General features: G+C 31.5%; 1 protein-coding gene across 1 annotated transcript; it reads left to right on the top strand.

Moving 5' to 3' along the window:
* Positions 1-728: 728 nt before the first annotated feature.
* Aptx (aprataxin) lies at positions 729-2929 on the top strand. Its single transcript, XM_072545411.1, has 3 exons — positions 729-940; positions 1522-1921; positions 2709-2929. Exons 2-3 carry the CDS (start codon positions 1525-1527, stop codon positions 2861-2863), a joined length of 552 nt encoding a protein of 183 aa, XP_072401512.1. The 5' UTR covers positions 729-940; positions 1522-1524; the 3' UTR covers positions 2864-2929.
* The last annotated feature ends 11360 nt before the right edge of the window (positions 2930-14289 follow it).

The raw sequence follows: 14289 nt of genomic DNA, 5'->3' as shown, positions 1-14289 counted from the left end.
CGATTTCCATTTAAAAGGCATCTGTAAAAAAATTAATATTGTAGATGCCGTAGTGTACATTTTAGCAGAAAAAGCAAACGATTGTGGGCTCACATTTTTTTATATTGAAAAGAAAGAAAACATACTTTAGTTTTGAAAACAATTTTTTATCATGATGGGAGGTTTGAGCCATGTCTCAAGCCTCCCGCATAAAATATGTCCATCCCTCCCCTCGTATCAGTAGCCACAATAAATTACGATTTTTCGTTATAACCTAACAAATAATTAAATAAATGAAAGTATGTTGAATAAGTATCATGTTCATATAATTCGTCTACATATTTCTAAACATAATAATGTAAATAATATACATTTTAACTTTCCTAACATTTAAGACTTCGATTTGACATGGGACTTAGAACGTCAAAGAAACAATGAGTAAGCATCCAAGAAACGGAAAAATAAATTTATTCGTTATGGATGTAATATTTATGGTTCAAACCTCCCACTGGCTCAACCCTCCCCAGTGTCCTCTATATCTCAAGATATAAACATAAACTAAATACTAACGATATTTAACAACAAAATATATTCTACAAGCCACTTAGTATTCTGTTATCAAACAATTCGTAAAATTGACCCTCTAGGCACAGAATAATAAAAAATTATTCTGTGCTCTGGGTGACATCACGGCGACATATTTCATTCTGTCAATGTCAGAGTTACCATGCAACCTGTCTTTAATAACCTTGCCTCTGTGGTTTGTTTAGTTTGTTTAACAAACTTCAGTTTTTATAGGTTGACAGAATTCGCACATGCGCAAAGAAATTTTGATTTGATTGTGAAAAGTGAAAAACCCTTTGAAAAGGCCCTTCGTTTCGTTTCTTTGTATGTGGTGTATTTTGTGATCATACCTCTGACTACGATATTCAGTGTATTAAGAGTTAAACAGATTTTGCAGGTAATAATATTGAAAAATTAATTATTCTACTTTAATTCAGTAGGTTTATAGTTGTAATTGTAAGTAAATTTTCTCTGAAAGGGGAAGAGTATCATAATAAACAGTTTTTTAAACTTGTCTATTGTAAACTGTTCGTTTATTAAACCATCCTTTATTCATGATACTCGTTCCTGACTTCTCTATCAGCTTGTATAGGTCTGGTGGATTGGCAGTATATATTTTTGGAGTCACTTGACTGTCTAAAAATATTTGCTGACTGCAACATTTGTTGAATTGTGACATCTCCATACTAGCCTAGAATCCACCTAACGCCTTCTAAAAGCTCCCATATTCCATTCTTGGCTCCTTCCTTATAATGATGAGCAGAGGAGGTCCAGTAAGGCCTCCACATCTGCTGTTTTTCTGCCCCTCAGAATGCCTGTAATTTAATTTTCATTTTGCTTAGTTATACCAACATTTATTTTACTGGATGTATATGACATTTTTCTTATTAACCCTGGAATACTCTGTATAATGTACTAATAGTCAAAGAATGAATATAATTCAACTAGTTTCCATTAGTAATTGCTTATACTTTCCAGACAATGGCTAAATCTACTAACAACTCTTGGCAGCAAGGTCTTGTTAGAACAATGAAGAATCCTAAAGCAGTAGTCACTTCTGACGATTTAGTAACAGTGATAAATGACCTATATCCCAAAGCAGAGGTACACTTTTTAGTCTTGCCCAAAGAAAATATCAGTTCCCTGACTGCATTAAACCAGGATCACATAGATTTATTAAGACATATTGAAAGAGCAGGTCAAACAGTTATTAAGGAGGAAGGACACTCACATAGAAAATTCAAAATGGGTTTCCATGCCGACCCTAATATGTATAGGTTGCATATGCATGTTATTAGTGACGATTTTAATTCTACATGTTTAAAACATAAAAAGCACTGGAATTCATTTACAACAGACTTTTTTTTGAAACCAGAAGGTAAATATTTAAATATCTAATTGCATTTCTCTATTTTTGTTATTTATTATTATTATATGTTTGTCAAAATTCAAAAATGGGATAAACTGAGAAAGTTATATTATTATATTGTTATTACATATTATTTCTTTGATTTATGGAGAGTGAAAAAATGTATATAACACTCATAAATGAGCTTGTATTGCGGGGAAATAGCTGCAGGTATGAGCTGCAGGGGAAAGGCTTATCCCCTCTCTTGTGAAATCTGTACATGGATAGGCTGATAGCTAGAGTCATCACCTATAGATCTAGGATAAATAGGATATGTCCTGGGCTAATTTTTGCTGTTATAATTTTATATACAACTATCACATCATTGGGTTCATATTTTGAACATTATATTAGTTTGTTTAAAGCTCTTTCTCAGTTTTTTCAGATAGGTAATATCTATTCTTAACTTTTCTTTGCCTCAGTTATTTCTTTTTTTTTTAATTAACCTATTTTGTCTTTTGTATTATCTGTCCTTGCCATCTTTTTCTTTGGATTCTCTTTGTTTGTCCATTAATTGTAAAATCTCTTTTATGTATTCCTGTTTGTTTTTTCTGGGTGTTTCTTTTAGGTAATCAACTTTTAATATTGCTTTTAATAATACTTAAAATAGTTTTTACAATAAAAAAAAATTTCTATTTTTTCTAAATCTAAATCTGATAAATAATTTTTGTTTTGATACCTACTTGTAAATATCCCCAGTTCAGCAGTTGCTCTTTTCATTACTATTTAATGATTTTTAACATGAATTATTTTTTAGATGTAATAGAAAGTTTAGAAACCCATGGAAAAGTTCGCATACCTTCTCCAGCTGAATGTAAGGCTCTTCTAGCAACTCCCCTGAAATGCCACAAGTGTGACCATAGACCAAGAAATATGCCGGATTTAAAGGAACATATTTTATCACACGTATAAATAAATTTTATGAAAACACTTTTATAAATAAAAACTCAATGAATAGATTATATTTTAAATCGTAAAGTATATTTGTTTATTTATGTATCTTAAGAGTGTAGGCGCAAAATTTCGGGCCCATACTTTTTAAATCCATTCATTTTTTTTGAATCCTGGGAAAACTAACAAATATTTTAGAAAAATTAAACGCAGAATGAAAGATTACATTATTACCGAGGGCCGAAAGTCCCTTATAATAAACAAAAAGTTTTTTTGAATGAGATATTTGAAATTAAAAATCACACTAAATTTTCTCTTTTTTTTCACCCCTGTAACTTATTAAAATAAACATTATAGAAGTTTTCAGGGACTTTCGGTCCTCGGTAATAATGTATACTTTCATTCTGCGTTTAAATTTTTCAAAAATATTTATTAGTTTTCTCAGGATTAGAAAAAAAAGAGTGCATTTAAAAAGCATTGGCCCGAAATTTTGTGCCTATGCTCTTAACAGTTTGATTAAGAAATGGTGGTTTGTCCACTAATACTTTTTTCTAGATGTTAAAATTAATCAAAGAAGATATTTATAAAACTTACAACATTACTAAAACTGTTAATTAGTAATAATGCCTGCCAATTTCTATACTGTCATTAAACTAAAACATGTTTTTTTTTTATTTTAGTTATTTGCATTAACTACTAAGAGAGCGACATAAGTTACATTACATTGCTTTACAAATATATTTACATTACAATTACAACTGATGAAATAGACCTACATTCTTCAAAAAGTTTATAACATTTACTGAATTACAGTCTTCTTTTAAAATAGACGTGAGGTTAGTTGCAAGGTTATGGTTAGTTCGTATATAGTTGTGTTTATTTATTTATTTCAATGGTAGAACCATTTACAATAAAATACAACAAATAGTAAAAATTAAAGATCATGTACAATAAACATCAAAACAATAACAAAGAAACAAGTAAACAGTTAAAATTTGTACATTAAAACAATATCAAATCACAAATGTTAATAAATATATATATATATATATATATATATATATATATATATATATATAAATATGACATATCTAGATTAATAATTAGATTCTTAAGTTGCCCTTTGAAAGCATTAATGTTTGGGCAGAAAGAATCCAATAGGAGGTCATTGCAAGAGCTGAGCATTCTCGACAAGGGAAAATGACAAGCATAATCAGTCCTAAGAAAAGGAATATAAAAGAGTGCAGTATGTCGAGTTCTATGTATTGTGTTTAAGTACACATTGGCTAATAACGAGGGACAATTAATAACGTTGTTTAGAATTTTAAACAAAAATATCATATCAGCTCTCAATCTGCGGTTCTTTAATGTAACAATGTTAAATTTAGACATTATTATAGAATAATCTATGAAATAATTTTCAGTATTTTTTATATCAATATGTGCTTTAAAAGCTAAAGATCTTAGAAACTCCCTCTGAACACTCAATACCAATTTATCAAGAAGTTTCGGGATTGCTGATTGAATAGTTTTCCCACTATAATTGTTAACACACTCGCGATTGCCGGATTTATAGATAGATGTAAGAAAACTATTTTTCTAATATTGTGCAAATACAAATGACAATGATAAATTGAAAATTTGTTGTAAAGGTTTACAAAGGGAAAAAATACAGTTCTTAATAAGTGCTGCAGGTATACCATCAGGCACTGAAGAATGTGTAGTTTTTAAACTCATAATCCCCTCGAAAACATCAGTCAGACTAAACTTCAGAATCTGAAAATCCACACTATAGTCCAATTTAAAATTAGGTACATTATACTCACTATCATTATATGTACCTGAAAAATAACTGGCAAATAGATTGACTATTTCATCACCATTCTGAGCTATTACATCCTCACCTTTATTAGACATTACATTAGAATAAGCAATAGATCCATGTGTAGTACTAATATACCTCCAGAAAGAGTGGAGATTACCTGAAAGATTTGCTTGAATATTCTATAAATAGTTCTTATAATATACTGCTTGTAATGATTTACATCTTTCCCTTAACACCGAAAATTCCTCATATGAGTTGCTGATGCTTTAAAATTCCTGTGAGCTATTTTTTTCTGTATGACAAGCTCAATTAATTCTCGCGAAAACCAAACTGGAAAGTTTAATGATTTAAACCGTTTGATAGGAACAAACATATTGATGAGTGAAATTGAAAGAGTGCCCTAGTTACTACCTCTAGTGTTAGTACTTGTTGATCCCCATATTTGACTATGACTGTTAAAGTCCCCTAATATTAAACGTGGAGTAGGAATTTCGTTCAAAATAAGACTATATGCGTCATTTTATTCTTACGATGATTCTATTGATGATATATCTTGTAGCGTTTTATATTTAATATCTATATAATAGTATAAATTCTTTTTTAAGTTTTGTATTCAGTTGTTTCAAAATATAGACGTTTTTGTATCTATTACATTGTCAGGTAGAAAATTATTCCGGTTAAAACTAGGAAACGAGGACGTTTAAAATAATCAATAAAATGCGTGTTGTTTATCTCATAGTAAAGACGTATTAACGCTGAGAATATTTTTTTGTCTTTATTTACATTAAAATTCCCCTATTCTCTGTATGTATTGTGAGGTAAAAAATTTCCAGTTACCCAATTTAAAAGTAAATATTTCAAGATTTTTTTTGTCGGTTCGTTGCTAAGAACGAGGTCAAGAGGGGTATTTTGTTTGTTTAGGTTCGTAGACCACAAACTGGCTGCGAGACGTGAAGGGAAATTATTTGGCGTTGAATTTGTAAAATGTAACGCAGATAAAAAGTCAAGCAAGAGATTTCAGACTAGAAAGATGTTTGGGCGATTTTGAATCCGGAGTCGATTTATTTTTTTTGTGTTATGTCTTAAGACCGGTGAAAGGTTGGATAATACTCTTTTGAAATAATGCAGTTTAGAACAGAGTATCAACCATAAGATTTGTGCAGTACACCGGAACTGATTTTGAAAATGATTATACAGGATGTCCCACCAGTTTTGTTGTCGTTTGCCTGCTTGATCCAACCCCATATACGTCAGATCTTCGTTTCTGAGTATGGAAATGGTTTCCTTTTTGTTCCAGTTGAGAGTTTTGTCCTTGCAGCTCCAATCTCAGAGATAGTAGCAAGTTTTTCAAAGTTAAGTGTCAAAGTTAGTGAATCATTAAATAAAAGAATTTCATTAAAATAAAAGAATTTGTAATATTTAAAGTTTTATATTGTGTTAGAGGCGTGGCCAACAAAATTTCATAATTTATTCTGTCTTACAATGTTATGTTGACATATGACATTTTGGCTTAAATCTGCTGTTGTTGTAAAACAATTTTAATTTGATTATTATATAGAAAAGATATTTCATATATAAGGTTAAATTTTAAGATATTTTCATAAACAAGGATATCTTTAATTTTTAATAATCTAATTTGGCCATATTAATAAATAACCAAGGAACCATTTCGAAAATTTTTGTAGCAATCTCCTTTGTAAACAGATAAGCACGTAAGTTTTTGTTATTATGTTATTTAGTATGCTTCTTGTGCAATCTGTATTTTTGATAACTGTTTGTTTGAGACAAAAATAAACGTTTGGTTTGTTTCTCTGATCCATTTTTTTTTTATTTAGAAAAGTCTCCTAACCCTTGTATGTATTCTTGATTTTAGGGAAGAAGAAATTTTCTTTTTTTCCCAGCAGGAAGTTTTCTTCGAAGCGACTTCCGAATAAAAATAGCTAGAGGTAACCTTGTCTGCCATATCTTGTTTCATTTTTGTTCCAGGAGATTTATGTAAGTATTCCTTTGTTTAATTGTGTAGTTACCCCAATCCGACCCCTTTGCCATTTATTTCAACTTATCCACGACCCAGCTCTACAACTAACCCCTGAGTGCCCGTTCGCATACGTTTCGAATTATTTTGCTTGCCCTATCTCAACCCCCTTAGCTTCTGTCCCCAATTTTTCTACCCCTATGTTCTTACCCTGAGGTAGGCAACATATATCGTTACAATCTGAGTAGTCTTCTATTTCTTGTTGTATTGCTAGTTCAGATAAATTTGGCTGTGACATCAGTGTTGTTCTTATTCTTGTACTTAAACTTTTCATACGTTTACTTTTTTTGTGTGTTTTAAATTACATACATATATGTTTAGGTTTTTAATGTTTTGAGACTGTTGATTATGTTTCTATTGTTTTAGTTTGAGTAAATATGCAGTGGTTGGCGCGTAATTTTCGCATTCTGCATAAAGTTAGGTACCTAATTTTGCACAATCTAGCAAAGCAAAAGAATTTTTTTATGTACTGTGAAGAAAATAAACGTCTATCAGAACTAGGTTTATGCTCAAAAGGCTATTTCTTACATAAATAAATAATATACATATCTAGTTTTTTCAGTACCTTTCAGGCACCCAAAAAAATGTACTTATCTGTAGAAAGGATGTCTTCAATTTCTTAAAAATGAAAATAAAACACCAACATGGTTCACACAACTTTATTCCAACTTCATGTCCTCTTGTCGTCTGTCCTCTGTCATTACACATTGACAACCTTGACAGAACATCAAATTTAAATTAAAAAAAGGCGGCAACAATAAGAAGCCTACAACTCGGCCAACCGACAACAAGAGCGCCCTCGCTCTTCCATATACAAAAATACAACTATTTGGAAGTACATAAACATGACAAAAATCATAACATTCATAAATATTTGTCATAACATGTCATTTGTTATAAACTGTCATTGAAAGTACATAAACATGAAAAATCTTAACATAAATATTTGTCAACATCTCATCTGTCATAAACAAAAATATAACTACACTGAAAGTACATAAACATGACAAAAATCATAACATTCAGAAATATTTGTCAAACATTATTTCTAATAAACATAAGTTATCATAAAAACCTTTCAGGAATTATTCCTCATAAACGTAATTCATCATAAGTATAAGTTCTTAATTGTAGACATAATGGGTAATAATAGACACTAATTGTTTTGCGCAAATATAAATTGTAGTTGTTAAACATAAAGTAAGTAATTTAGTGTGAACAAAAATGTGAATAAAATAAGAACCATAATATAAAAGATTAAAATACTAAATAAAATCTTAAGTTCTGTATGGATAAAACCCATATAGAACTAATAATTTGTAGAGGAAGACTTAGTTTAGTGTGATGATTTCATCCATAATCTGAGATGATCAGCATCAAATACACCTTCGAATGGTTTCTGAGTCACCTGAAACCCCTCAACATCAGAAATTATATATCTGTCATTAGGTAATATTTTCTTAATAATATAAGGTCCCTTAAATTTAGGTAATAGTTTCTTATTTACACCAGGTGTAACATCAATATTAGGTGTCATGACATAATCACCAATATTATAAATTGAAGCTTGTTTATGTCTTGAATCGTAATACAGCTTATTGACTTCTTGGGATTTCTCTATCTTGTCACATGCATTATGTCGTAGTTCGTTAATATCAGATTTGTCTTTGTTAATGGATGACAGAAAATACTTTAAATGATCTTTGACATTACCTACTTGGTTCATTCCAAACAATAGTTTAGAAGGTGTCTGGCCTGTAGTTCGATTAACAGTGTTGTTGACGGCAAATTCAACTTCATTAATTACTTGATCCCAACATTCTGGGCCCTTGGTTAGTTTCGCTATCATTGGTATAATGAACCGGTTGAACCTTTCAATTTGTCCATTGGCTCTTGGTACGCCAGTAGCTACAAGAACATGCTGTATTCCATTATCTGTTAAAAATTCAGTGAATTGTTTGGATGTAAATGCTGAGCCTCGATCAGTGACTATTTTTAAAGGTTTACTGTAAGTAAAGAAGTATGAGTTTAAATACTTAATAACCTCATTACAATTAGTTGACTTGCAAGCATACAATTTCAAGAATTTGGTAAAGCCATCTACAATTGCAAAAATATGTCTATAACCAGTTCCTTTAGATTTTTCAAGTGGTCCACAATGATCCAAATGTAAAATATTAAATGGTTTGTCTCCTTTTGGTATGTTGTGTAAAAATCCTTCCTTTTTACCACTGTTAGGAGCAAATACAATGCACTTCAAACAATTTGTAATATAAGTTCTTACCTTTTGTCTCATATTAGGAAACCAGTAGGATTCTTTTATGGCTTCACAACATTTATCTAAGCCCACATGTCCTAATTCATCATGGCAACTCCGAATCACATTGTTTTCCATTGATTCAGGTACATAAAATAGTAGTAAATTATTACTTTTTCTATAAAGTATGTCATTGTTCATTTCAAACAACTTATGCTCACTGGATTGTAACGTCTCCTTTAATTTACATATAATATCATCTTGCCCTTGTTTAATAGCTAAATTATGTTCAAAAGTGTTTTCCTCAATTATTAAAATACTTCCAAAGCACCTACTTAAAGCATCAACATGCTTCATGCTTGTTCCACTTCTGTGTTCTATAGTATAATCAAAATTATCAAGAATGAGACTCCATCTCATAATTTTAGGGCTAACATCCTTCTTCTGTAAAGCTGTTGTTACACTATTACAATCTGTCAGTATCTTAAATTTAATTCCATATAAGTATACTCTAAATCGGTTAAGTGTGTTGATAACTGCTTTTAGTTCCAAAATAAAACTATGCTGTTTAGATTCTGCTTGAGTAGTTCTCTGGCTGTAAAAGAACACTGGATGAAATTTTTGATCTGCTTGTTTTTGGAGTAATATCCCACCATAACCACTAGAGCTTGCATCACAATGGATTTGAGTTTCAGCTGTAGGAGAATAGAGAGCTAAGACAGGTTTGGACACTAAAATTTGTTTTAAACTATGAAAACTTTTCATTTGTTCTCTTCCAAATTCAAATGAAACATTCTTTTTTAGTAGATCATAAAGTGGTCCAGCAATTATTGAAAAGTTGGAAACAAATTTTCTAAAATATGAAGTAAGGCCTATGAAACTGTGTAACTGTTTAACATTTCGTGGTACTGGGTACTCTTTAATTGCATTAATATGTCTATCACTTGGTCTTATCTCATCACCGTTAATTATGTAGCCTAAATGATTTATTTCAGTCATTAAAAAGGAGCATTTGTCAAGACGGAGATTCAATTTGTTTTGAACCAATAAGCAAAATATCTCTTTTAGAATAGATAAGTTCTCTTCAACAGTTTTTGTTGCTATTAATAAGTCATCAATATAAATTAGTAATTTGTTATGTTCCATTAAGTCCTTGAATATAGTATGAATGTATCGCATAAAAACAGATGGTGAATTGCGCAAACCAAATGGCATTTTCAAAAATTCATATTGAGCACTGGGAGTTACAAATGATGTGTATTTAATTGAAGATTCCTCTACATTGACATGATAAAAAGCACTTTTGAGATCCAAAGTTGAAAAATAATGTTTATCTTTAAGTTGACAAAGTTGATCTTCAATTAGTGGGATTGGAAAATTATCCCGTAAAGTGATTTTGTTTAATGAACGATAGTCTACACATAGTCTGAAGTCATGAGTTTTCTTTTTAATTAAAACTATTGGTGAACTATACTCTGAATTACTCTTACGAATAATATCCTTATCTAACAAGTCATTAATTATTTCTTGTACAGCATTTTTTTCAGCATATGATAACCTACGTGGTTTATAATAAAAAGGAACATGATTTGGATCTACAACAATTTTCATTTCACATTTAGTCATAGGTTCATTAGGTCTTTCTGGATTTACATAATCAGTCATAAAAATATCAACTAACTTTTGTCGATCTAAATTATTTAAATTAGGATTGATATCAATATTAATTTCATTTTTATCTACATAGTCAATATGTAAAATATCATTGTCAATATTTGTATTTTCAATATCTTTAGAAGAAATCTCTACTTGATTCCCTGAAAAAGATACAGTAAGGTTGTTGTTCTGCATAAAATCTCTACCTAACAGACATTTATATGGTATGGTTTCATTTGGTACAACATAAATGAGTAAATCAATAAGTATGTCATTAACTTTCATTTTAAACAACACAGAACCCAAAATTTCTAATCTACTTTGGTTAATACCCTGGAAAGTTTTCTCAGGAATATCAGAAAATTCAAAATTGAAAGATTTTACAGTATCTAAAGTTATTAAGGATATAGCACTACCTGTATCTACAATAGAATCAATATAAATAGAAATTTTGTCCTTCAAAAGACAAATTGGCAACATATACCCACTTGCATTATGCTGTTCCACAAAAAGTGCAGTGTTGCTTTCTACCTTGACCTTGGGTGGATTCATCCTGGACTCATTCTTGGGGCAGTTATTTCTTTGGTGATCCATTGCTCCACACATATAACATGAACCCTTCTGTCTAGCTGGTTTAGTACATTGAACTGCAGAATGTCCCATCTCATTACAGTTGTAACATCTAATAACTTTGCTTCGTGTAGCTAGATTATTTTTAAAAGTAGTTGGTCTTTGCCAGTCATATTTTGAATGTTCACGTTTTGTATTATAGTTTTCCTTTGCATTAGGTTTCTCTTTTCTATCGCTTATTCTACCTTTTCGAGCACTAACAATTCTTTCATAACTCACAATGTCTTGATACAGGGTGTCTTCATCACGATGCTCTTTTGACATAATAAAATTACTCAATTCCTTACTCCACAAACCAATGGCAATTTGTTCTTTTGTTTCTTCAAATGGCAGTTCAAGTGATTTGCATAGAGAAACTTTCATATGGAAATAAATGGACACATTCTCATTTGGATTTTGAGTACACTCTTGCATCTTTCTCCATAAATCTGTTTTATTTTGTGAAAACAGAAACGTTTTCCGGAAAGCCGTTTTGAATTTGGACCAATCTGTGATTTCTTCATTTCTGCCTATAAACCAGAACTTTGCAGCACCTTCGAGATTGCTTTTGGCTGTTTGGTATATAAATGCATCTGGCCAATTGTGTAGTACCGCTGTAGACTCAATTTGCTTTAACCATACTGCTGCTTGGCTGGAATCACCTTCACCACTAAATTTTTCAATAGTTTTAGATAAATCTGGCATTATATTAAAATTTGGTACAGGATTACTTATTGTTGACATGCTGTTTTGTAGTTGTAACATCTGAAGCATCTGTGCATTCTGTTGAAGCAATGAATTAACAAGATTTACCATATCATCATTCGGATTCACATTATTATTTGTGCCGGGGCTATTCACTTGGGGTGTTAACACAGGTGGTGGTGTACCCGGTAGGTTATTTTCGAGGTTATCCATAACGAAACATAAAAAATATAATTTCCTTCTATCCTAACAACACAGGGGGAACATAAGTATAACCCCACACCTGATTCTGTAGAAAGGATGTCTTCAATTTCTTAAAAATGAAAATAAAACACCAACATGGTTCACACAACTTTATTCCAACTTCATGTCCTCTTGTCGTCTGTCCTCTGTCATTACACATTGACAACCTTGACAGAACATCAAATTTAAATTAAAAAAAGGCGGCAACAATAAGAAGCCTACATATCTAAATATTTTACAAAAGTATATGCTTTTAATTTTAAAATATAGATCATGTTGTCCTAATAGATCACCGTTGTGTGGACAGGTAACATTTAAAATATGTACTTCCATATATCGGCTGTGAATTAAGCATCGAGCAAAAAGACAAAAGAGGGAATCTAATCGTTATGAAAAGGAAACCAAAAAAATGGCCTCTGATGGCGGACATATCCGGAAATGCGAATGCGCCAAATTTAAATTTCATGACACTCTACAATAATCATACAGTGGTGTAGGGGTTCTAATTTATCTATTTATTTGTTATATTACATAATATTAATACATAATACACTTTTTTTAACACTAGAACATAATAAAGTTTTAATTAAATAATAACAATAATATTCTAAAATGTGAAACAATTGTTAAAAAACTTCGATAGAAAATACAAATAATCTTTCATGTGGCAGTTGGGACAAACAATAACATCAGCAATAACATAACCCAACTAAATGTGCTTTCTTAAACAAGGAAAGAGTCTCTCTTTCCTTGTTTAATTTGGCCTCTCAAGATGGCATTTCCTGTCTAACAATATTGTTGCCTCCACTACCTTTACATTCCCTCTTTTGTCTTTTTGCTTGATGGAATTAAGTCACGTTTGATGCAGATAATAGCGAAAATAGAAGGCTAAGAAATTTGGGAATTTACTTAATAAAAGAATAAATGGGATTCAGAGCCTCGAGTCAGGTTTACACTCATATATTTAGTCTGCAGTTGCCAAATACGGCATCTCTAAAGATCTAGTAGCTTTAAGTAACGCTGTTGACAAAATGACGTAAAATTCGCCTTTTTGCAGCAAAACATAATCATATGCACTCATTATCATGACAGTCGCAGCCGCTGCGATTTCCATGTCGGGCATGTTGACGTTGGCTCTAGAGGGAACATACTGATATCGTCCCAATACTCAACCCAATGTGTGGATGCCTCACCGAACGTGGGAACACAGTTGACCCAACGTTGGCTCCCATGTATGGAGCCGGCCTAAGAATTCTTATGCGTATATTATACTTAAAGATAAGTTGCAGAGAATCTTCCTGACTGTTAAAAGAGCTTCTGGCTTTTTCAATGTGAGTTTTTATTTCGTAGCTATAATCCCAAGTGCGGTAATAAGTGCTTTTATGCATACAAAGACTTAATGAAAAGTAAGTTACTGAATCGTGAGTCTAAGCTGAGAATATACAAAACAGTAATTAGACCAGTGGTCACATATGGATGTGAAACGTGGACCCTCTCAACCACTGATGAAAATCAACTGAGAATATTTGAGCGCAAATACTAAGGAAGATATTTGGACCAACCCAATGCAGCGATAGTTCGTGGAGAATTAAAATGAACCACGAGCTGGATGAACTAATGCAGAGCGCAGATATTGTCAGATTTGTAAAATCACAAAGACTAAACTGGCTTGGTCACCTAGAAAGAATGCCAGATAATCGAGCTGTAAAAGTAGTTCAGAGATGGAAGCCCCAAGGAAACAGAACAAGAGGAAGGTCCCGTAAAAGATGGATAGACGACGTAGAGAGGGATCTTAAAACCATGAACATCAGGCAGTGGCGAAGGAAAGTATCCGACAGGGCAGAATGGAAGAACATTGTTAAGCAGGCCAAAACTCACAAAGGGTTGTAGCGCCATTAGAAGAAGAAGAAGCTATAATCCCAAGTATCCTTAATATTGCAGCCCAAATAGCATATTTTCTCGACTCTTTCTAACGGTGTATCGCTTATTGCAATGTTACGTTTTTTATTAATTCTTCTAATTTATTGTTTTCATTTATTTATTAAAGGTTCTATTTATAACACTTTCAAATTTATTAAAGTCCTTATTACTAATTTATATTACACGAACAATTATAC

This window comes from Diabrotica undecimpunctata, chromosome 9 (genome assembly GCF_040954645.1).
Source record: "Diabrotica undecimpunctata isolate CICGRU chromosome 9, icDiaUnde3, whole genome shotgun sequence".
Classification (NCBI taxonomy): domain Eukaryota; kingdom Metazoa; phylum Arthropoda; class Insecta; order Coleoptera; family Chrysomelidae; genus Diabrotica; species Diabrotica undecimpunctata.
This window is presented reverse-complemented; position numbering and strand designations above follow the sequence as displayed.